This window comes from Chelonoidis abingdonii, chromosome 15, assembly GCF_003597395.2.
Source record: "Chelonoidis abingdonii isolate Lonesome George chromosome 15, CheloAbing_2.0, whole genome shotgun sequence".
NCBI classification, from domain to species: domain Eukaryota; kingdom Metazoa; phylum Chordata; order Testudines; family Testudinidae; genus Chelonoidis; species Chelonoidis abingdonii.
The window spans coordinates 50,764,077-50,787,193 of NC_133783.1; the positions used below are offsets into that span (position 1 = coordinate 50,764,077).

Below are 23,117 nucleotides of genomic sequence, written 5' to 3' on the forward strand. Positions count from 1 at the left end.
GAGTCGGTGTATTATACTATAGAATTTTAATATGAACTGTGAATTCAGTATGTAAGGCACCAGTCTGACCTTTTTCTGACGCACAGAACAAGTACAGTGCTCATAGGAGCAGTACAGGATTGCCACCCTGCCAATGTGCTTAATCTCTGATCTGGAAGGATCATCCCTTGTGGTGAGAGAGTAGTTACATCTCCATCATGTCTCTGTCTTGACATTTGAGCTACACCTCCAGTCTGTGATTGAGGTTTTGTGATGTGAACATGAATGAACTCTGAACAGGGCTGAAGCCATCAACCCCCCAGGCCATTACAAAGCAACTCTTCAATGATTGGGTCACTACCTATGCTGGACTGGAACAGTGATGGACTCTTACGGGATATTCTATTAACAGTTTGAATTGGTCTTGACTTGAGTAAATGAATCAGATATCTCTGGTTAGAATACCTATTTTATAAATACTGATGGTGCTTAAAGTTCATGTTACTAAATAATTACAAGATTTTTAAAGCTTTTACAGTCTTGTAAATGGATATTAAGGCATATAAAATCCTTTGAAATTCAGTTCCTGCGCATATATAGTAGACTCCACTCAAAGCAGAATGCATTGGCTATTCAAGTCTTTAAAAAATTGTAATTGCTTTAGGTTATTTTCTCAAATTTCATTTATTCAAGTGAAGTTGTGTTTTAATTTAAACCAATGCACAAAGAATCTAAAACTGATAAACTTCTCTCTTTTTTTTTTTTCTCTCACTGACGTAAAAATAAATTAATAATAGAGCTAGTTCTGAAGTCTTCAGAAATAGTTCTTGAACTTGAGACTTTAAATACCTAATTTCAATCTGGAGTGAATTTTTCCAGCTGAGTTATAGATCCCTGAGTTTGTGCCTTATAATTCAAGTGCTTACACAACCTAAACTAGAGTGACCTGAATGATCCATAGTACATCTCTTGAGGATGGAACATCATTAATCATTTAGCTAGAGGACCATCTGTTCAAAACTTGATGTCTTAGCTTGGTATAAAAATGCTTAATAAAAAGAGAAATATTTAAATGCTTAGAAATATTTCCTTTTTATTTAAGGTTATTGTCATTGGCCAATTTTGCTTATAGAAACTGTAATAAAATTCAGGCTGGCATATAGTACAAAATCACTGCAGCTTTATATTTGAGGTTCAAATAGTTTTTTAATCTCTGTGCAATTATTCAGTTATTGCACTTGCATGATTAATACTGTAGTAATCTGGAGATAGTGCTGCTTACATCTAGTGGTTGTAGTGAAAATGCAAGTTAACTTATTTCAAGGTACTACCTCAAAGGGCTTGTCTACCCTTAAAAACTATAGCGGTGCAGCTGCACTGCTGCACTGCTTCAGTATAGGCACTGCTTCAGTATAGACACTACTTATACCAAAGGGAGAGGGGTTCTCCCATTGGTGTAGGTAATCCACCTTCCCAAGAGGTGATAGCTAGGTCAGCAGAATTTTTCCTTCAACCTAGCGTATACCCCAAAGGTTAGGTTGGCTTAACTACGTTGCTCAGGGGTCTAACATAGCTTGCTTGACCTAACTTTTTATTGTAGACCAGGCCTGAGACAGTTTAAGCCATCATCTCAGAAGGACCCCTGTGCATGGCATACCACACTTGTTCTTCTTTCAGCACTGTCAGAAAGCCCCATTATACATTTTGGATCTGCCTTCAACCCACTGTAGAACTGACTCTTCGCTGCCATGTAACTTCTGCTGCAATTTACACATGTGCAAAGTGGGGGTAAAACTACCATTCTCAACTGGCATTTTACACCCACTTTTTATTTTCTTTGCACACATGTAAATGGCTACATAAGGTACACAGCAGTGAAGAATTATGTCCTATATCTTTTGTTTATAAATATAACAAAGCCACCTCCAGTAAGGTGTTACAAAATAATTATATTTCATGGTTGCGCTTTTTCAAAAGAAAAAATGTAATTTCAAATCTCATAAATTGTACTTCTTTTAAAAGAAGTGTTGTTTCAGTTTGCATTAATATTAATCCTTAAAAAGTATTTGTTTGAAGTTTTCTAAGTTACTAAGAAAAGTTCTTGACCTATATTTTACTTCCACCTCAGTCTGTTTTTCTCTCTGCCTCTATTCAGCAGCCACTCTTTTCTTTTATACATGAATAGGCAGGCTGTTAGTTGTGATAGAAACTCAGTTTAACAGCTGACAGTCGTTTAGTACAATGGATCAGATTAAGTCCAATATCTGAGAACATTTGTGATTTATTGGTTAGAACACCAAAGGGTCTAGGTTCCATTATCTGATCTGTGGAGAATATTTATTATGTGACTCAGGACAAGTCACAACCACTTTTCCACAGTTCACCAATCTTTAAAATTAGTCTAACCCCTCTTTGAGAGGGTGACGTGTGGTCTAAGTTTTGCAAAGTTCTTTGGGTTCTCTGCATGAAAATTTCCATGTAAATATAGTTTCATTAATAACATGATTGATGTAGCACATAAGCCTTGACTATACTGCCACTTACAGCGCTGAAACTTTCTTCACTCAGGGGTGTGAAAAACACACTCCTGAGCGATGCAAGTTTTTCCGCACTATAAAGTGGCAGTGTGTAGACAGTCCTGGCTCCAGCGCTGGTAGCTATTCCTCTCGTGGAAGTGGTCCCAGCATTGGAGCCTTGACTACACAGCCATGTTAAAGTGCTGCTGCTGCCGCACTTAACATCACCTGTGTAGATATACCCTAAATTAGTTATATAGTAAGTGCTCTTCAAATATGAGGAAAAGGTTCCTGCTTTGAAGGGTTTACAGTCTAAGGCCCCAATTCTGCAATGAGCTCTGTATACAAGACTCCTTGAATCCGCAGGGAGCCTCACACTGACTTTAATGGAGCTCCATAAGAGTGTAAGAGTCTGCTCGTGCATAGCTTATTGCAGAATCAGAGTTTCTTAACTCGTTAGCATGCAAATTCATAGAAATGTTAACAAAATAGAAGGATGGCAACAACAAAAATTTCTGGTGGTATTTTTGCAGCCTTGTGGGTCACACAAACTCCAGAAGGCCCTGGATGATTGCTTTGTGGCAGGACAATTTATATAGCAGTGAATCCCAAAACGTTGTTCACCAGAAACTCATTGGGAAGTAGATCGCAATAATGTGCCCAATTCATCCTTCCATAGGTGCCATATTGCACTGTAATTCTCCCTAGGAAGTGGTGTCTGCATTACTAGCCTGCTATTGCTGGTAATATTTGAAGGAAAGTTAGTGTCATTAACTATATCATCTACATTTATTTCTTTTTTCCCCTACTGCATGTTGGTAGTAGGATTATATTCATGTATATTTTTATGAAAATAAATATATAGTTAATTTCAAGTTCATGAAACTTTATTTTCTCTCTCTCTCTTTTTTTTTTTTAATTAAGTAAGAAACCTGAAAGGTGCATCACTTCTGAATAAAGAAACATTCTACAGTCCAAAGATTTTGGATAGGAGTGATCTACTTCAACTTAAAAATGCCCATGTTAAGTAAAGTAAAAAAACAAATTGGTGTAACTTGCAAGTTACCTGTAAAATGTGCATTGTATAACATATGATGAAAGCACTCACTGAGCTATGTGGATATTACATTAACCAAGAAGATTTTAATACTTTGAATAGTAAAGACTAATGTAAATGCATACCGTATACTGAAAAGTTATATACAGTAGTGATTGTATAATTAATCTGAATAGTGAACGATGAGTATCTGAAAAGCTCTTGCTCCTTAGGGGAAATATGATTTACATACAGTATGTTAGAAGTGTTTGCCCACATACTTGTTACAGTGTTAAAGTAAACTGCTCCAGCTGTAATATTTTTAAATTAGTTATATAACCTTTTTTTAAAACATTGCTTTAATCTCTAGATATTTAGAAACAAGTATTTAAACAGCCAATACATCTAATGTTTTATTTGTTTACCATCATAAATCTTCAAGAACATAAGTCTCAATCATAAAACTGATCAGAGCAACTTAGAAAGGACTATTCAAGTAATGTACAACCACCAAACTACCTAACTCTTTCCAGGTGGCTGTATTGGAAGGAAAATTAGGTATTTTATATTACTGGGATTAAATAAATGTATTTAGCTGGTGGAAAAATCATACACACATGATAAATTAAGTATAAAATAATATAGTTTTATGGTTGTGATGCAAACCAAGACAACCCATAAAATCATAACTATGGTAAGTCTGTCTGTCTTAGCTTATATCATTTTTTCTCTAGTCACTTTTTTTCATTGTGACAAGACTTAAGGGGAGTTTCAGCTGTGATTTGAAATAAGTTAAAGTTGAAGTCAAAGTAATAAAAGCCAGGAAATTCAAACAGGTTTTACTATTTAATAAAATTTAGATTCTAAAAAATAGTTGCAGTAAAATAAAGGGTCTGATTTAACCTGATAAAAATAACAGATATAAATAATATAACCCTTAGGAAGCAAGCTGATTCCCAAGTGAGTGACATGGGAGAATTGGCTAATTACTATGCTAGGTAGAATTTTATGTGCTCAGGAGGGAGCTTGGGTTTCTGGCATTCGGATATTAGACAGGTCTCTTGATCGGAATATGTCTCTTCCTGCACCATTCCATGGCAGCTGATTTTGCTCTCCTCATTGGCCTGTTCTGCTGACATAATTTACTTCCCTTGTGCTAAGTCATGATCCCTCTTCTGGAGAGTAGAACTGATAAAGGGGTGTTTGCATTGAGAGACCAGGCATGAAACATTCATGGACGCCAGTATGGAACCTGGATGTAGAGTTTGATGATATGTTGTGTGTGGTTCTGGCAATCTGGAGTCATGGAAGGGGTGTGAAATGCCTTGATTTCTTTAGGATGATGTACAAAATAGGAACAAGAAGGTAGATGAGCTTCCTTAATGTTGTTTGGATTAAGTGTCTGTTTCTCACCATCGTGCTTACATACTGTACGTGTGGCATGTAGGACTTGTCTGAAACTCCTTCTACATCACTACATCAAAAGTTTGCACACCTCAGGACAGTGACAACCATTTCAAACATCACAATATTTTGTTGCTTTGATGATGAAAGCAAAGCCCTTATTGTGTTTTAACAATATTTTGTACTTTTCCCCTTGCATTAATTGTGATCTCTCACTCATAGGAAAAAACACTTGATCATTTTTTCTCATTTGAGTGTCATCAGAATGCTTTGCATTATACATTCATAAAGAAAAATGTGGTCACTGCCTCAAAGTTCTTACGGTCTAAGATGCTAATCCTGAAGACACTTACGTATGTGTCTAAGGTTATATCTACACTGCGTACTTTACAGCGGCACAGCTGTGCCACTGCAGCCACGCTGCTGTAAGGTATGCGGTGTAGCTGCTCTTTGTCAGCAGGAGAGAGCTTTCCTGTCAACAAAATAAAACCACCCCCAACAAGGGGTGGTAGCTTTGTCGGCGGGAGAGCATCTCTTGCCCACAAAGTACTGTCCTCACCAGCGCTTTTCATCAGTAAAACTTTTGTTGGTTGGCGTGTGTGGGTTTTTTTGTTTTTTTTCCGCACCTCGACCAACAAAAGTTTTAGCAACAAAAGTGCAGTGTAGACATAGCCTAACTTTACTTTCATAAATAATCCCATAAAAAAATTAATTGGAATAACGCCATTCTGACACACACACATACTAAAGCCTTGTCTACAGTTAAAAGCTTTTCCTCTTTAACTATGCTGACATACTTAAAGTAGCAAAAAAAACTCAACAAATCCTAGTGAAGATGCCATTATACTAGTATAAAAAATATTTATGCTAGTATATTTTATTCTGGTTAACAAAGCACAATAAGGGCATTACTGGTATAAAGCACCTTATTCTAGTATAACTGTGTCTACACTAGAGCTTTTACTGGCATAATTAAGCTAATTTTAAAAAAATCATCCCTTACTAACATAATTATGCCAGAAAAACTTAAGTGTAGACTGGGTCTTAAGTTGGAGGTACCATGTTTGTGGCAGATTGTTGGATGAATTATCATTGAAAACACTTCATAGAAGTAGTGTATTACATGGGAGGGATTTGAAAGAAGAGATGAAGGTTATTTTACCACACAGGACTGGAGTTAAAGGAGCTACATGGATCAAGGTGCTAAAAAAGAACAGAAGGAATAAATAAGCAGTGTTTAGTAGCAGCAGAAGTCAGCTGATCTACCAATTATCTCTTTCTTTTTCTTAGGCGTCTTTGGGCCCAATGTCATCTTAATGAAGCTTATTTTAATATCTTAGTCATTTTGGATTATAAATGGCAATTTTAAATTAGACTTTCCATACTATTCCTACTAAACTTAATAGATAATTTACATTCAGATCATGCATGCGATGACTGAGCAATAGTCCTGTTAAAATTGATTTTTACTTTGCATGTGAGCAGCAGAATGCCTTTCTAATAGCCAATACGTACAAAATGCACTGTGTGAAATAGTAACCATGCATACACACAACACAGTTGTGACGTGTGAGTCAGAAAAAAACAATTTGACTTTTGGTTCCCAAGATGAGTTGGCAGAGTTGTTTAATTAGAAAAGACACATCTTTTGTCTTGAAAACTGAGCAAATTTATTTTGAAGAAAATGAGAAACAATAAATATAAAGTACCACAATGCTAATTTTTACAGTCACTTTTGACAGTGGAACCACGCTTTAAAAACAAACAGAAAAATGCTTCCAAGCTGTGAACATGTTTTTGTCATGTTTCCACAGAAAAACTTCGCTGCCAATTTATCGAAGCCTGGGAAAAATAAGGATAGGACCTTAACTATTTTGGCTATGTTGTGTACTGCTATCATTAGAAGAACAGCAAAACTGATATACTTTGTTCTTTCATCAATCAGATATACATATTATATAGAAACATGTTGCATTGGTTACATCAGTGACTGCAATTAAAAAATCCAAATGGCCTTGTGTAGTTAAGGAAAATTTTCCTGAAGAGATGGAAAGGCTTATGGTCAAAACAGTTTTTATATATAGTGTAAAGGAGTATGTCATTTTGTCTCTTTTTACGTAATTATAGTCAAATACGATAATAAATTAAAGTTAAAGGTGTGGCATTATGAAACAAAAGAAACAAAAAGAGCCCAGTAACTTCAAATACACAACACATGCAGAAAAACCTATATTTGCAATTTTGGGATATTTTGGGTTCTCAGTCAGTGAGTTATGAGTACAGCTGAGAGAGTCTGGAACTGCTCAGGCTCACCTCAAGTTGGAAGAGCTGGCAGGAAACCATGCTAGGCTCAGCGAGACCGTGGAGCTCCCAAGTTAGTTAGTTAGACCTTCTCATTTAAAAAAAAAAAAAAAAAAAATTACAAGATTTCAGAGCACCTGTTTCTTCCTGCTTCATTCGGAAGGAGAATATTTCCCACTTAGGTTTTAAAACTTGAATAGTGTATGTTTCATTTGTAATCCTATTTGTGTGCAATTGCAGCTAACTGCGTACCAAACATAACATTTGCTAATTTTATAGATGGAATTAAGATGCCTGTAGTGTCATAGCAAGCGTGCACATTTTTCATTTTTAAAAAGTCTCAATAGTTTACATTTCTAATTTCAAAATACAGATTTCATGTACAGTGACTGTTACCCATTCTTCTTTATCTACTATTGTGGAAGAGTATCTCAGAACTTGTTTCACAGGAACGTTTAAGTTGTTCAGTGCTATAAAAGATCTTGCTTCCTTAACCTCTCAGAAACTCAGTTGAGCAGTCACTGTATTATTCTGTATCTTGTCTGACATGAGGAAACAGTCCCAAAAGAAAGGTATCCCAAATTAACGCCACACTTCGTTAAATAAAGACATTCTTGGTTTTCACCAAGCTAATTTGATCCAGTTCAGTTAACTCATTTTTTTTGTCCTCAGAACAGATCACAAAAGGCACCCATGAATGAGTAAGTTCATCATGTGTTTGACACATCAGTGTGAGACTAAAAGGCAGACTTTGTGGGAGGGTTCCTGCCTTTAGATTGTAGACAATACCTGATGAAAGAGGCCCCTCATTCAAAACTGTTCTCTAGTGAACAGGACAGAATGCCTCAGATCACTATACAAACAGGTATAATAGAAATTAACTAGAACTTGATTTCTCAGACACCTTTTCCTGCACAATTGTGGCTGTTCATGTAACCCAGTTTTTCTGTAATATTCTAAATATTGCAGTTGGTTCACTGGGCTTCAGTAGAAACCAAAGACCAAACTTTCCTTTTGCTGTATAATTGCAAAATACTTGCTATATAAATAGGCTTGGGAGAATTCAATGTTGTTGTTTTTTATAATTTGGATGTATTATATCACTTTTTAAACATTTTTTTCATTTTGTATCCATTTTAATTTTCACCATTGCAGGAAATTATGGGAGGAGGGCGATAGATAATAATTATTTAATGACAGTCCATGTTGAGATTCAAAACGTTGAAGTTTTATAACCATTAAAACACAGGTTGTCAATATCAACTAACAAAATATACAAAGTAAATCTTAATCAAACTCTAATAAGTTTTCAAGCAGCATTTTTTCTTACTGTGTCTATCTGTGAAGTTGTTACTGTAGATAGAAATACTTCTTCCACTATGTGTGTATCGTGAAATTGACATTTACCAATAAAAATCTAATCCTTCCAAGCCTATATATAAAATATGCCCATTCCACTCTTCCATATCAACTACATATATGATCAAAGGTTTATAGGTTTAGCAAAGGAAGGAATGGACAGCAACAAAATAGCCATTAATTATTTTAGGTTAATTTTTTTACATTAAAACTAAGAATGCTGTACTGTGTTTTCATAACTTTAAAATTGTTCTTTCAGATGCTTGTAATAGCCTTTCAGTAGCCTGAAATTGAAATGTTTCATTACCAAATTTAATTTCCTTCTTCATGCATCAGCTTGTTTAATGTATTCATGAGTACTAGGCTACTGAGATATTTTTTCTTATTCCTTTTAAAAATTAAAGGTGAATTCTTTACTCATGAACCAAGAAGGTTTTGAATTGATCAGAATGGTTTGATACAGGTTACATGCAAGCAAGCATTGAGAAGGGTCCTTTTGCAAAAACTCTACCTGCAAGTTTCAGCCTCAGCACTTTCAGTACATGTGTGCTCCTGGGTTATATATAACCCTTATAGTCATACCAAATAGTAGATTTTGTGATATATAATATAGGGATTGAAAATAATGCTGTCAAATAAATATAATTTATTACTATAATCCAGAATCTGAACCCATTTTCCAGAGAGTAAATGTTGTTTCAGTAATCACTTTTAACAAGTATAAAAGGACACGGATGCATTGGTTTTGAAAATTAAAATATATTCAGAAAATTATATACATACATGCTTGCCACTTTGACAATGGCAACTTTAGTGTTATCCATATCAACAGTCTCTTGTCTTAGTTAATTTGGGAAAATTTTAAGATAGCGATGTTTTTATATGTGAATAATTTAATAGGTGTGAATGGTTATTTATTGATCTTATTATGCTTCTTTTAAAGCAAGTTGCTGTTTATATTTGTACCTTGTCCTTTACTTTGATCCATATAAAAACAGATAAATGCACTATATACTGTCCTATGTTAAATACTTACTTAATTTTGATTAATACATTGTAACCAAAGCATTCTAAATGTGTGTACACTGTTGGATCTCAAAAAATACGTCTATGATTGCTGCAGGGAGTAGAGGAGTTTGGGGTATGTGCTAAATTAAAGCATTGGGCTGGAAGACGTTTTGTGGGAAGTTTACTAATGGGGATTTTGGAAAATTGAGCAAGGGGGGTGAGGAGCTAAAAGAATCGGATCAGAATAAAACTAATAGCAGCAGTAGTGTTGAGAGAAGAAGAAAAGCTAGACAAGTAGCGTAAAACTGGAAGGACAAAAAAAAATTTTCTTATGTTAGATCTAGTAGAGAGTAAGCATTATTAATGTGAGATGTTTTTTTCGACCTGTGAAATGAGCTAGTGATTTCAGCTGAGTTTCTGAAAAGCAGATCTCCAATAAAAATACACCAGAAAAACTGGCACTAATTGGTACCTTTGTAATGACAATTTCAGTCTAGAGATGTATGACCAAGTGGACATCGAAAATTTTATTAGCCTCTCACCTATAGAGATGATCTTTCTCAGGTCAGAGTTGAAGCATAATGACGGTGTAGTATGTGCAAACTGTAACTTTCATTATCTGAAGTTTACCTGATCTGTGTCCATAGAGAACCTGAATTTCCTGGGCTATCAGTTGAACAGTTGAATCACTTACCAAAAACCAAAATAAAACAACAATTTTTAAAAGGCTTTTTTCTATTTTCCAATGAAAAATTATAGCAATTTCATGTATGTTTAGAGTAGAAAACATGATTTCAAAAAATGCAAATGTGAGTTTTAACTTGATCTAAAATTATGAAGTTCCAAAAAATGCATTTTGTATACTACTGCAGAGCAAATTGTTGAATTACCATTTGCAACCATCTTCCCAAATCCTTCATTTCTGTATTTAATGGTCAGTATAATTATAATATCATGATTTGAACTCTAATATATTTACAGGTTTTAGAAACATTGCTTACATATTGTTTTATGAAAATTATCTTTGATTTTGTGTCTTTCTTAAACATTTTTGAAGTCAAGAAATTATGTGAATGTTTCCATATTTCATATAAGCTATTTTAGTAATGTTGACATTAGGTACACAATGGTGTTTTTTGTTGATGAGTACATACCTATAATATTTTGTTTTTTGTTATTCCCCTAGTTTTACTATGAATCCTGCAAGCATTGAAGACCTCAGGAAGAAAAGGGTGAGTGACAGCGTAATGGAGAACTATCAATTCTCCACCTACTTGGTGACTGAAATAGACTAAATAACCAAACATGGTTTTTATTAACTTTTAATATGAAAATTTTAAAACCTTGCCTGCTTGTTGTATCCAGTAATTCTTAGCGAAAGTCTCTCTTCCCTGGTCGGAGACTGGATTAATTCAAAGGAACTGAAAAGAGACTTAGAGACCCAATTTGCAGAGTATTTGGAATAACCGCTGAAGCTATAGTGTAGAATAAATCTTCCCAAGGGAAGTAGTAGTGAGACACCTTTTGCTTCAGCCATTTTAAAATAAGTTTGGACAAAGCACTAAAATGTGTTGGCTGGCAAACAATCCTGCATTGGCAGGAGATGGACTAGATCGACTAGATCAGTGGTTCTCAAACTGTGGGTTGGGACCCAAAAGTGGGTCACGACCCCATTTTAATGAGGTCGCCAGCGCTGGCTCAGACTTGCGGGGGCCTAGGGCAGAAGCCGAAGCCTGAGAGCTTCAACCCAGAACGGCGGGGCTAAGGTTACAGGCCCCCTCCTTGGGGCTGGAGCTCTTCGGCTTTAGCTTTGCTTACCCCCTATTCCACGCCACCACTTGGGTGGGCTCAGGCTTCAGTCCCCCAGTAATTTTTGTTGGGAGAAGGGGGTTGCGATGCAGTGAAGTTTGAGAACTCCGGGACTAGATGACCTAACAGGTCATTTCCATCTGTAAAGTCTATGATTCTTTATGGAGGACAGTTTTTAGTGGGCTAATCAAAATGCAAATTAAGGAAAATGTGTAAATATGGTTAGAAATACAAATAACAAATGAACAGCAATAAGGCATTGTAATAAAGAGACTTGAAGTTATTCTTTGGAATGGTTGTTTGGCCCTAGAAATAGCAAAAATATAGTGTGTACTAAGAAAGAACAAAGAAAAAAGTTCCACATTTACTATGCAATTTCTTTGTATAAAAGAAAATATAATCTTGCTAGAATTTGTTTTATAAGGAGATCAGATCTTTAAAAGTGAGTTTGTTTTCCCTCTTAAAAAAAATAAGTTGCATAGACAGATAGGACTTTATACTGTTTGTATTTTACTGTAGTATGTAAATGACTTGCAATAACTTTTGATGTTTCATAATAAATGCCCAAGTTTTCATAATGTAAGAAACTGGTGGGAGATGTCAGAATGTGTGAAGGCTGCCTTTGATCAGATAGTAAACTAAATTCTACCAGACAATTGCTTAATCTCTGGCAAAAAGCAACATAAAAAAATTGATTTAACTTAGCAGCTATTGTCTGTAAAGTAACCTTAATTACAGTTTCTATGTGTTTGTAAATGTACTACCCCAAATCATGTAATTTATTGTTGGTAAAAGCATCGTTAGAATTCTTTTAAGAAATATAATGTGAATTGTTTGAATTTAAAGGTAATAAAAGCAATCCTTCATGTTGTGATGTTTCTTTGGAATACTAACTATCCTAAATGTCAGTTGCAGGATTCTGAGGTGGTGTTCATTTAATGCAAGATATAATTAAAAGAAGACACTATCTTTATACCCCTTAGTTTTTGAATGAAACTATTTGAAAAATTTTAATGTTCATGATAATTTTTAAGATATTTGAAGTAATTTATATTAGATTCTGTAATAAAGGCCTCCACTAAGTTACATTTTTTTCTTTCCTTGGATGTAATGTTTAGCAATTAAGTTTGTATATCTTCTACTCTGGTGCCAACACCTGTCTCTGAAAGCAATGTTTAAACAGGAGCAGTAGCCAGCTGAAAGGGCAGCGTGAGCTCTTTAAGACCTAATTAAGAACTGAAAGGGAGATGAAGCATGTAGGACAAAAGATGTGAAAGCAGCTGAGATGATATTCCCAGAGCAAAATTCCTCATTAGAACAATAGGGAGATGATCAGAGAATGCCAAGCCTTTATGTTATCTCTGTAGCTCTCCTTCAGTTGCTGTGGATGTCAGTTTGTTCCCCAATACATTTGGTTACCAGGGCAACCCTTCTTTAAATATTTTGCTATATAAAATTTAAATTTTAGCAAAAGATTTTAAAAGATAATTATGCCATAGTAAAGCTTTAGTAGCAAATTTTTTGAAAAGTAAAAATTAGATTATTCCTTAATCCTTTAACATGCTGTGTTGCCTAAATGTTCAAATGGAAAATTAAAAACCAAAATGTGAGTTATCCCCATACTATTGGCATTGTCCTTTTCTTAAGTATTAAAACATACTGATATATAGTTGAATCTTTATTTTTCTTTAGCTGGAATTTTCTTGTATATCTGCTTCTTAAAACATACATATTAAACAGAACATTCTGGGAAACAATATTTAATAGTTAAAAACATCATTGCATATTGAATCTAGGTGTTTTCCAAATATAAAATTGAGTGAGCCCTTTATTTTTAAACATGGAAGCTTTAGTAATTTTTTTTCTGATATGTATGAAGTATTAGTACTGTAAAGAGAAACATTTCCTTCCTCAGGATGGAAGAAAATGTGCAAGATACATGAATGACCAAGAATTGGAAATGCATTCTATTCTGTACATATTATTGGAAATGTGATACTAAATGATTTGTAAGTTTCACCAATTTAGGTATTTTTATGAAGTGGAAGAAATTATCTGCTATGATAGATGATTTTTTAGTGTTATAAATTGATGATAGCAAATTAACTGTTAATGACTAAATACTGATGTTTAGCTGAAATTCAATCTTACAGAATCAGTCAGAAATCCTAAAATGTTTAATAGTGCCAAGAGTTACTAACAGAAAACAATCGATGGGGAGAGATTGGTTAACTTGTAGCATTCCAACTGATTTGCAATACACCATCACTTTTAATTAGCCTTACTTGAAAACTTTGGCCACCTGCATATTTTAATGATGAGATGGATGCAACATGTAAATATTGAGCTGTGCTGAAATGAAAAGGAGTGAAACAGGCTACTTCTGTATATATCTACTACTCAGTATGCTTGCTGATTGTGCCTGATTTATCATTTTTAATGAGAAGATTCAAATGTAAACAAAAATGATCTCCTATGCAAGATTTATTTCACCTTATATTCAACTGAAAGGTTCAGGATTTGAGAGGTTAGATTATTTTACTTAATCAAATGTTTTATATCTTTAAATGTCCCAGTCTCTGAACTAGATAAACTAATTGTTATACACGTCTAACAGTGCTATTATTTTCATAAACCTACTCTTGCTAATTATCCTTTTCTTAATTATATGTTCTCTTCCCCCCCAGTAGAAAATAAGGCATTCAGAGTTATAGTTTCCTAGATCATACATTGCTTTTATTATGGGAATTAAACTTACTCATCTCTGTTAATACTTCTACACACAGTGAATCATCAGAGAGCATTGCTGAAAGTTGTTTCTCTTGCTACTTAATTTAGAATTCTGTGCTGCACATGCTTTTTTCAAGTTCAGATAGTTCTCCTTTCACTTATGACAGCCTCTTGTGCAGCTTTTTAACTTCATCCAAAATATAAAATAAGAAGTTCTAATACACAATAAGCAGATATTGAGGCCAGGACTTGGAGAGCCACTGAAGGCCAAGAATGGAACATTAGAGACAGATGAGTCCTGATGTCATTAAAAAGCTAGATACATTCTTTGCTGTAGTCATCTCAAAAGATGAACAATAAAAGAAAGAGGACTTAAAATAGTGGTGGTAAGGTTTGAGTAGTCAAGGGCTGTCTTGCTACTTCTCCTTCTTGGTGGGTCAATCACTTAATGGGCATTATATTACTATGGGAAGAAGCTTATTTCAGGATGTGAGGTGTACTCTGCTTGAGAACAATAACATAAGTGAATTTCTGTTTCATAACCTCTCAACTAATTCACAATATTGGATTGTCTCCCGTATGTCTGCTAAAATGTTGTGATGTTTTTCATTTATAGGATGGAAATCCTTTTGATGCTACTGCAGGGTACGTTAACCTTACATATGAAGAGGTCTTGCAGGAGCTGGTGAAACATAAAGAGCAGCTTAAGAAGAAAGACACCCATATCCGTGAACTTGAGGACTACATTGACAATCTTCTTGTACGAGTAATGGAGGAAACTCCTAGTATTCTCAGAGTGCCATATGAACCTTCTCGAAGAGCTGGCAAATTTTCCAAAAGCTAAGGCAATAACACTTCATGGTTCTTTTTGTTGAATGTGTTAATGGAAGGACATTGCACTACACATTTTGATGTCCTAATTTTGTTCTATTGTCCACTCCTTTTCCCTTCTGAGAGATTCAGGGTTTTGTCCTCCAAGTACTAGCAGGGACTGTCAAAACTAGTAGTCTGCTATGTTTATTTAAGAACTTTGCAAAAACAAATAGGAGATAGAATAGATGAATTTCTCACATTCCTTTTTGGAAATTAAATTTAGCTATATTTTACTTGCAGTACTGTAAATAATACACTTTGAAAATGTCCATTCAGTTGTTTTACATGATAATTTACTCCTAGCCCTGTTGTGGTTTGATACCATATGTCTACTTTTACTACTTATTGATACACTATTGTGCAAAGTCACTCTTTTTGGTATTACAGCATGCCATCACGGGTGTCATGCTAAAGTCTGTATGGTACGTTTTGTTGGATGTGAATATGGATTGTTGCAATGTGATATTTCAATATAGTTAATTCTCAGCATTTATTAGAGAGAAACAGTGAAAACAAAGAGGAAATGCCATATCCTGTACAGTACACTTTGTTAAGAATGTTTTAAAATATCATGTCAGTTCAACAATGGCATGTATTTCAATCAGTTATTTTCACACTTAAATTCTGGATTTTGTGTGCAATGAACATTGAACTTTGAAATCCGTAAGTTATAAGCTAATTACGATATGGGGTTTTTGGTGTAAAATTATTGCATGCCTTTTTATACATTAAAATAGTGTAAACAAAATGCTAATAGAGTCAGAAGTAGGACTGAAGAAAGTGGTGGATAAAGAGTTTAATACTTTTTTCACTCAAATCCTACAACAGTAAAAAAAAGTTCAGAAGGAGAAATAAGAAGACTGACTTAGAAATGATTCTGAAGAATTAAAGTGACTCAATCTCAAGTTGGGTTTTTCATGTGATGCATCTTTCCTTTGATTTCCAAGGCTGCTAGGAAAAGGATGTATTGCTTAGGCATGCCTGGTGTATTTCTCACAAAGACTTAAACCTAAAAAGAGGAGGTCTGATTCCTTTTCAATCATTTTAAAAGTCTGCTTTTACTAAGGCTGATGGAAGAGGTATTTTGAATAAGCGTTCATCTAATCATTTATATTTGAGTATAATATGGTGTACAAAAGTATGTACTCTTTCACACATCAGCCAAATACAGTTCTCAACTTCTGATGGGAAACAATGGTGTAAGAAAAAAATCTTTACTAATTGCCTTGTAAGTCTTAAGTGGATTGTCTGTTACTGTGAAATTCTGAGTGTATCAGAACTTATGCAGGAAAATATAATAGCATTGAATTTAAGAAGTTAAAATTCTTGGTTTGGAAAGAAAATTTTGTATGCAGGGTAGCAGGATTTTTGTTTTTTGCTTTCTCCGTTTGTTCTTGTAAACTGCTTATTTTTCTTACACTGGCATATGGTGGGCTTTTCTGAGGAGCAAAAAAGCCTAAAATTAACTTCTGATTTTGTTGTTGTTGTTCTAAAGAATGAGACTTTTTTTTCATGTTTAAGACTTCAAAAATTAATAAATCCATCTTGAATTGTTCTGATTCTGGGCACTATGAGATAAACCATTGGTGTCAGAGAGCTCTTGACAATGTAACTATATTACAGCAGTGTATTGCATTGTACTCAGAAGAAAATTATTTCTTTGTACAGTGTAAATAACTTTTCACTTCTTGACTTTATTTCTTGATTTACTTTGCATTCTCCAGAATGACATGGGGCAGTATTTGGGATGGGAAAAAGGATGGATTGATTGATTGTACCAGGTTCATAAAAAGTGTTAAATATGAAAGTCCTGACCCTGTGTTGGGATTTATTAGCATAAACCATTGTGCTTGGGTGGAGCCACAGTGACTACAGTGGGACTCCTCCTGGTTGTAAGGTTCTGTGTTAGAAGATCATGTTTCAGGATTAAGGCCTGATTCACTGAGTAGTTGCTATTACGACCACCCAAGGATTCATTAGGTATTGTACCTCATAAACTAATATGAATGTTCTTTTGTCTACTTAAGTCTAAATGACTGTTTATTGTAATATATTTAAAGTGCCAAAGCATATTAAGTTACAGTTCATTTATTGCTGAGTTAGTTTTTGCACTTGAAGGAGATTTTAATTTAGAAATTATACAAGGTTGTCTGTCAATTATTCAGTATTCCCACAAAGATTCTCAAACATTTTAGAGTAGTTTGGCTAAAGCTAATGACTTTTATTATATATATTGGGGGAAATGTGCTATTGAATTTGAAGCTGAACTCCACATTAATTTCAAAAATCACTGGTGCTATGTGATCTTAAGTTTGTAAGGTTTCTTCTCTCATCACTATCTTATACATATCAATAGGAGTTTCGCAAGCAAAGAGTAGGAAAATATTCCATAATGAGTTTCAGCTTCTGCAAGCCAATCTATAGTTATTAAAATGAAGCATTACTGTATTTAGAACCTTTGAAATCATTTCTATTAGAATGTTAATGTGGAATATCAAAATGCATAATTGGCTAAAAGTAGATCATTTGACATTTGCATAGAAAAAATGATAAGCAGATTAAAGGTAGCAAAAAGATCAATTTTAGTGGATTAGTGAAGAAATTTAGTGCAGTTTTTAATGTGCTATCTAGTTCTTTATCTGATCTGTAACTGAATAAAAGCGCCTTTTATTTCTCCTTAAAAAAGGAGAAACAAATTTAGCTTAGAAAAAGGTACAGTTACTAAAATATGAAGAATGAAGCAGGTACAACTATAAAAATATTTGTACAGTGTTTGTGTAATTTGAGGTATGAGTTACTTTTAGTTCAGTTTTGGAAAGATATTAAATGCACATGCTTTTCTGTTTTAAGTAGGGTTTTTTAATTATTCACATTTTCTGGGAATTTTTACAGGTTATTTTTTCAAGGACATCTTCACCATAAAAATATTTTATGGACTATGAAAAATTTTCAAATCAAAACACTTCATACAAAATATTCCATACATGTATAAGACACAAGGAAATCTCTGTTGATTTTACTCTTAAGCATAACACTATAAAAGCATCTTCTAACAGTTTCTGAATCTGTAATACCTTACTGCACACAATCCATCTTTCAGTACTCTAAAATATAAAGATGAAAACACTGGCAATCCACACACTTTTACTGATCTTTTCTCTGAAAAATTAACATGAAGCTTCATCAATATATGTACTGTACTTTGAAATATTCCTTTGAAACAGCTCTGGTACTAGCAATGTATTTAACTACTTTCTTGAATGTATATCAAGGCCATATTTTAGAGTTGTAAATAACCAATGAACTTCTTGCCATTCAGTAAGACTGTTTAATGTTTATGTGTTACATACATACAACAGCAAAAAGTATGTATGTTGATATTGGTGTTGCCATCTACCAATGAGTGTAGCATTATCCATAGATTACATATAACTCCATCTATTGCTGTTGTCTGTAAATCAAGACTAGTCATAATTTTCCAACTATGAAAAAGATGCCTTGTATTTGAAAGGGTTCTACAAATGGAACTGAACTGAGCTCATTAGTAACCAGCTTACATTATTTTGCTATAAAGATGTTCTTTCTTTGACTAGGTGCATCTTAAATGAAACAGAACTACTGTCTTAATATTTTTACTGCTGCACTGGAGTTTTATTTACACCTGTAGCTTTAAAAAAAGTTGTCCTACACCAAGTTTTTAAACTAAATTCATGCTTTGTTGCTGTTTGTTTATCCATAACTATGGTAGTTAAGGTAGAGGTGTCAGCTGTGTGTTTTTAAATGGTTAAAGGTAAAGGCGCTTGATTCACTTGCTCTCTTTTGAGGTAAATGGTGAAGGTATAGCACCGTTGTGTTACTGATATTAGATTTAAGGCTTTGTCAGCATTTCCATTCTAAACCCCTGTTTTCAGGGATTTATTACTTCTAAATCTAGATACAGTCACTAGAAGTGTTTTTAATATGAAATAGGTGGCACTTGAATCTGTTTATGAAGGATTGGGAGATTTATTTCTTTTGAGAAAGGCAGAGACAGCATTTATTTTATCTTTCATAATTTGTATGTTGAAAAATCCACTATATTTGCTGTTAAGTGTATTACAAATGATACATTCACTCTTCTTAGAAGCTTCCAGATGGCTTGTATTATGTTAGGTACAATAAAATGCTGAAGATCCAAGTTATATAGGAGGACTGTAAAAAATGTGAGCATTACTTAAAACTAAAGAGTTGATTTGTCTCATGCAATGAATGGTAGCTTGTATACATTTTTAAAGTTACAGATTTACAACTGTATGCACCCATGACAACTGTATACTTACGATATTGCATGAAACATTTTTGTTATATTCTATGCACTAGGTGTTGAACTCTCTTTAGTTGATTAAAATATGTAATCTTAATATTTGAATTTATTTTCATTCAATATTGCATGTGTGACACTAATAAAACACAGTGCACTACAGCAAATGTCTTGTAGTTTAATGTGTCTAATGTGTGCAAAACATGCAAGATTTCAGTGTTCTAATCAAGTGTGTAGTTTCAGGACATAATGGCCATGCTTTCAAGAATTACAAGGAGTGTATTTTAGCAAGGACAATTGTAAATGTATTTCATAGCTGCTTGGAAACTTCCTCTTAGATACCCTCTTGAGAACATAATTGTTAAGAGACCTGTCTTGTTCCATTGTGCTGTGTGTGTGTCCTTTAATATAGAGGCAACAGTCACCAAACCCCATCCCCTTCTTCTGACTTCACACACAAAAACATCACATATAGTAATGAGGGCTTTGATACTGATGTCTTGGGTGGCACTTAGCATGGTGACAATCATCCATGAAAGATGATAGGAGATATATAATCCATATCATTTTCCATGGCTGACAATTTCAAAACAGAATCCAACCAGAGAGAGATTACAACTAGGACACTCCAAAGAAGTCCTATTTTCCACAGTCCCATCAATAAGGATGATGGTTTTCACTTGCTTTTATCAATATAAAGGACCTCATTCACTGGCCGATGTAGCCTTCTGATTCAATGGGAAAACCAGTCCTCAGCACAGGGCCTGCTTTACTCTGCACAGCCACCCCAGGCCAGTCACAGTTACACAAGGCAGTGAGAGGGACCCCACCTGGTATGTGTTGCGGAAGACAGCTCTGCTCAGCATCCAGATCCAGCTGCTCAGAGTGGGGAAAGGCCCTGTCCTTAGCCCAGCATCCTGACCCTGTGTACTTGCTTCCTGGACACTGGGACATATGGGGGCATCTCCCAACCCTACCTCCCAAATTCCATCTGGCAGATTTTACCTATCAGGTATCCAAAGCAGCATATAACTGTGATAACATCGCACAGTAATGTGGGTGGGAGCAGAGCCACCATGACACAGGGACTGGGCTTCATGATTTCAGGGGGTGCAATTGAACCCATGAATCCACACTAAAGCCACACCAGTCTAATTCCTGTTCTGCCTCTCTTCCTTCGGGCAACCTGAGGATGGAGCCATACCCATGACAATAGTTGTTTTTCCTGATGTTGGGCAGGAGCAACACTCCTCAAGGTGGAGAATTTATTCCTATACACACACAGCTGTTTGAATTTTGACACTCTTGCACTGGGTGGACCTGTCCCTTGAATAGGTCCGTCCCTACATGTTGCCTTCTGGATCTTATGCCACCAGAAAGTTACTGATTTTTAGTTCTGAATATGGCCTTGAGAATGAAGTTCACAAATGCTGCTGTGTGTTTTGAGGCATCCATGCCAAGTAGTGGTAGTGGAAAATTTTAGTCAATTTACTGTAGATTTCCCCCCCACATACTTTTCTGCAACTTTCCCTTGGCCCTAGCTACTTGCCCTCCTCTTGAGCTTTGCAACTCTCCTCACCTAATAGAGGGCTAAAAGGTCTGTCCTTTCCAGCTGAAGAAAATAAAAATGGTCTTTTAAAGTAATGCACTGCAGATACGGGTTCAATCCCCAGCTATGCCACAGATGTTCTAGACCTTAATCACTCTAAACCTGTAAAATGAAGATAATATTTCTCCACATCCCAGGGCAGTTGTGAAGATAAAAGCAGTGTTTGTTTGGGTGCTCAAAAACTGGTTATAGGGGCAATGTAAATTCTTAGATAGATATAGTCCTGGATAGATTCAATAGCTTTCAGATTCTCTATATTAGATTTGGTTGTAAACTTTTTATTCCCCCCGCCACACAAGCCCTCAATGAAAGTTGAATTACAGATTTAAAAAAACAAAACAAAACATAAATTGAGAGAGGATTACTAAAATTCTTAGATAAAATCTACAAGGGACAGGAAGGAGGCAGTACCTCTCCAACTATGTAAACCAAAACTTGTTGATTGTGGTGCCCATCAGAACAAAGTTCAAGATCTCATTTCTGTATTTTAATAACAGACCCAACAGAATACTATTTTTATGTAAGTATTGTTGCTAGCTTGGTCTGCAACTTATTTGGGACGTGTTGCCCTTTTCTGTAAAGTTGGGTGCTTCAGTAAAACTATAAATAATGACAAAAAACAAAGCTTATCATTGGTTGCACTAATACATTAAATATTGGAATTATTCTATCATGAGCATCATTTTATGAGAGGTAAAAGTAAGAATAACTACTAAGGAAATCTGCCTAGTCCTGGCTTCCATACAGTCCTGTCAGCTTAAAATAGTGCTGTTCCTCCAAGGCAGGCTATTAACGGTGTTACCATGCAAAATACAACACAACTTAAAAAGTGTGGGGCTTTGAGACGTGTCTGCAATAGCTATATAAAGGTCAGGACACAGATTCAGCATGGGCTGGTTGGCATCTGGAATTTGCAATATTTATAAAGTGTTTTTGTACAGCATTTAGACATAGTCTGAGTGCCTTTTATAAAACTATTGACTTAGCCACAGATTGTGCTTCTGAGTTTAAGTTCTGATGTGCTTTTAGTTTTTAAACATAAACATTTTTAAAAGGTATTGATTATACTCATGCTTATATCCCAAACATTTTAAAATGGAACTAGTTAAGGGAAAGAGAACCATTTCCTGTGGTTGTCTTCTCTTTTCACCATGCATTTTATCTTTGAGCTAATGAAGTATTGAATATAATGAAGCAAATCGATGAGGGGAGAATTGTGTTTAGGCTACACATTGGGGCATCTGATCCAAATACCACCGATATCCCATTGAACCAATTGCTAGACATGTGCCAGATTCTTTCTTTAAGTTAACTGAACGTGTCATCCGTTTATTAGCAGAATCAGCATCACACTGAAAACAGGAGAAACGAAATAATGCTGCAGAAGCAGCTAACACTGGGAAGTTTAGCAGATGGATTAGTTACTAGGGTGTTACCTATAAGGCAGATGTCAGGCAGAAGTAAAGAGCTTCAACCAGCTGTCACCTCCATTTCCCAGGTCCCTTGGACACTTTTTTTAATCTTTAGGGATTAAACTAACCAGTTTCACTGGGAAGTTAGAAAGTGCCTCAAGAGATCTGGTGTTGGATTCAGCACGTGGCAGACCAGATTGCCTCTATTGTTGCCCCATATAGTTGTCTGTCACAAGGTGTCAATGACTCTCTAACAAGGAAAATGTGGAAATGTAAATGATTCATGCAAGGCCTGCTTAGGTGATGAGGGCTTCCTTCTCAGATATCTGCTGCTTACATTAAGAATTCCTTGAAAATTGACTCCCCAGGACTCCTTTAGAGGCTATATCAAAGTGTCTAGTTTTAAAATTAATGAATATTAAGTATCAGAGGGGTAGCCGTGTTAGTCTGGATCTGTGAAAGCAGCATAGAATCCTGTGGCACCTTATAGACTAAGAGACGTTTTGGAGCATGAGCTTTCGTGGGTGAATGCCCACTTCGTCAGATGCATGTCATGAATATTAAGTAATTTGTAAAGGACTCTTATAATGGCATAAGGAAGATGTCTTCTTATTGGACCAGTTATGTCAATATACTGATTCCAGAACACAGTCAGAAACCACATGATGATAACCTATTTTAATAACGGCTGTTAACTGATCAGTTATCAGTATGTTCTGTTGTCCCTTTTATAACTATAAAGAATTGCCCATTTAACTAACTTGCAAATGGTGAAAAATTA

The 23,117-nt window shown here is 35.0% G+C and overlaps 1 protein-coding gene across 1 annotated transcript in view; it reads left to right on the plus strand.

The window, feature by feature from the left end:
- The window catches only part of RAB11FIP2 (RAB11 family interacting protein 2), a 43,217-nt gene extending 23,735 nt beyond the window's left edge, over positions 1-19,482 (plus strand). The window contains exons 4-5 of the mRNA XM_032780788.2: positions 10,790-10,835; positions 14,759-19,482. Coding sequence (XP_032636679.1) covers positions 10,790-10,835; positions 14,759-14,986 — 274 coding nt within the window. The 3' untranslated portion in view covers positions 14,987-19,482. The remainder of the gene's footprint in view (positions 1-10,789; positions 10,836-14,758) is intronic.
- Positions 19,483-23,117: the final 3,635 nt, after the last annotated feature.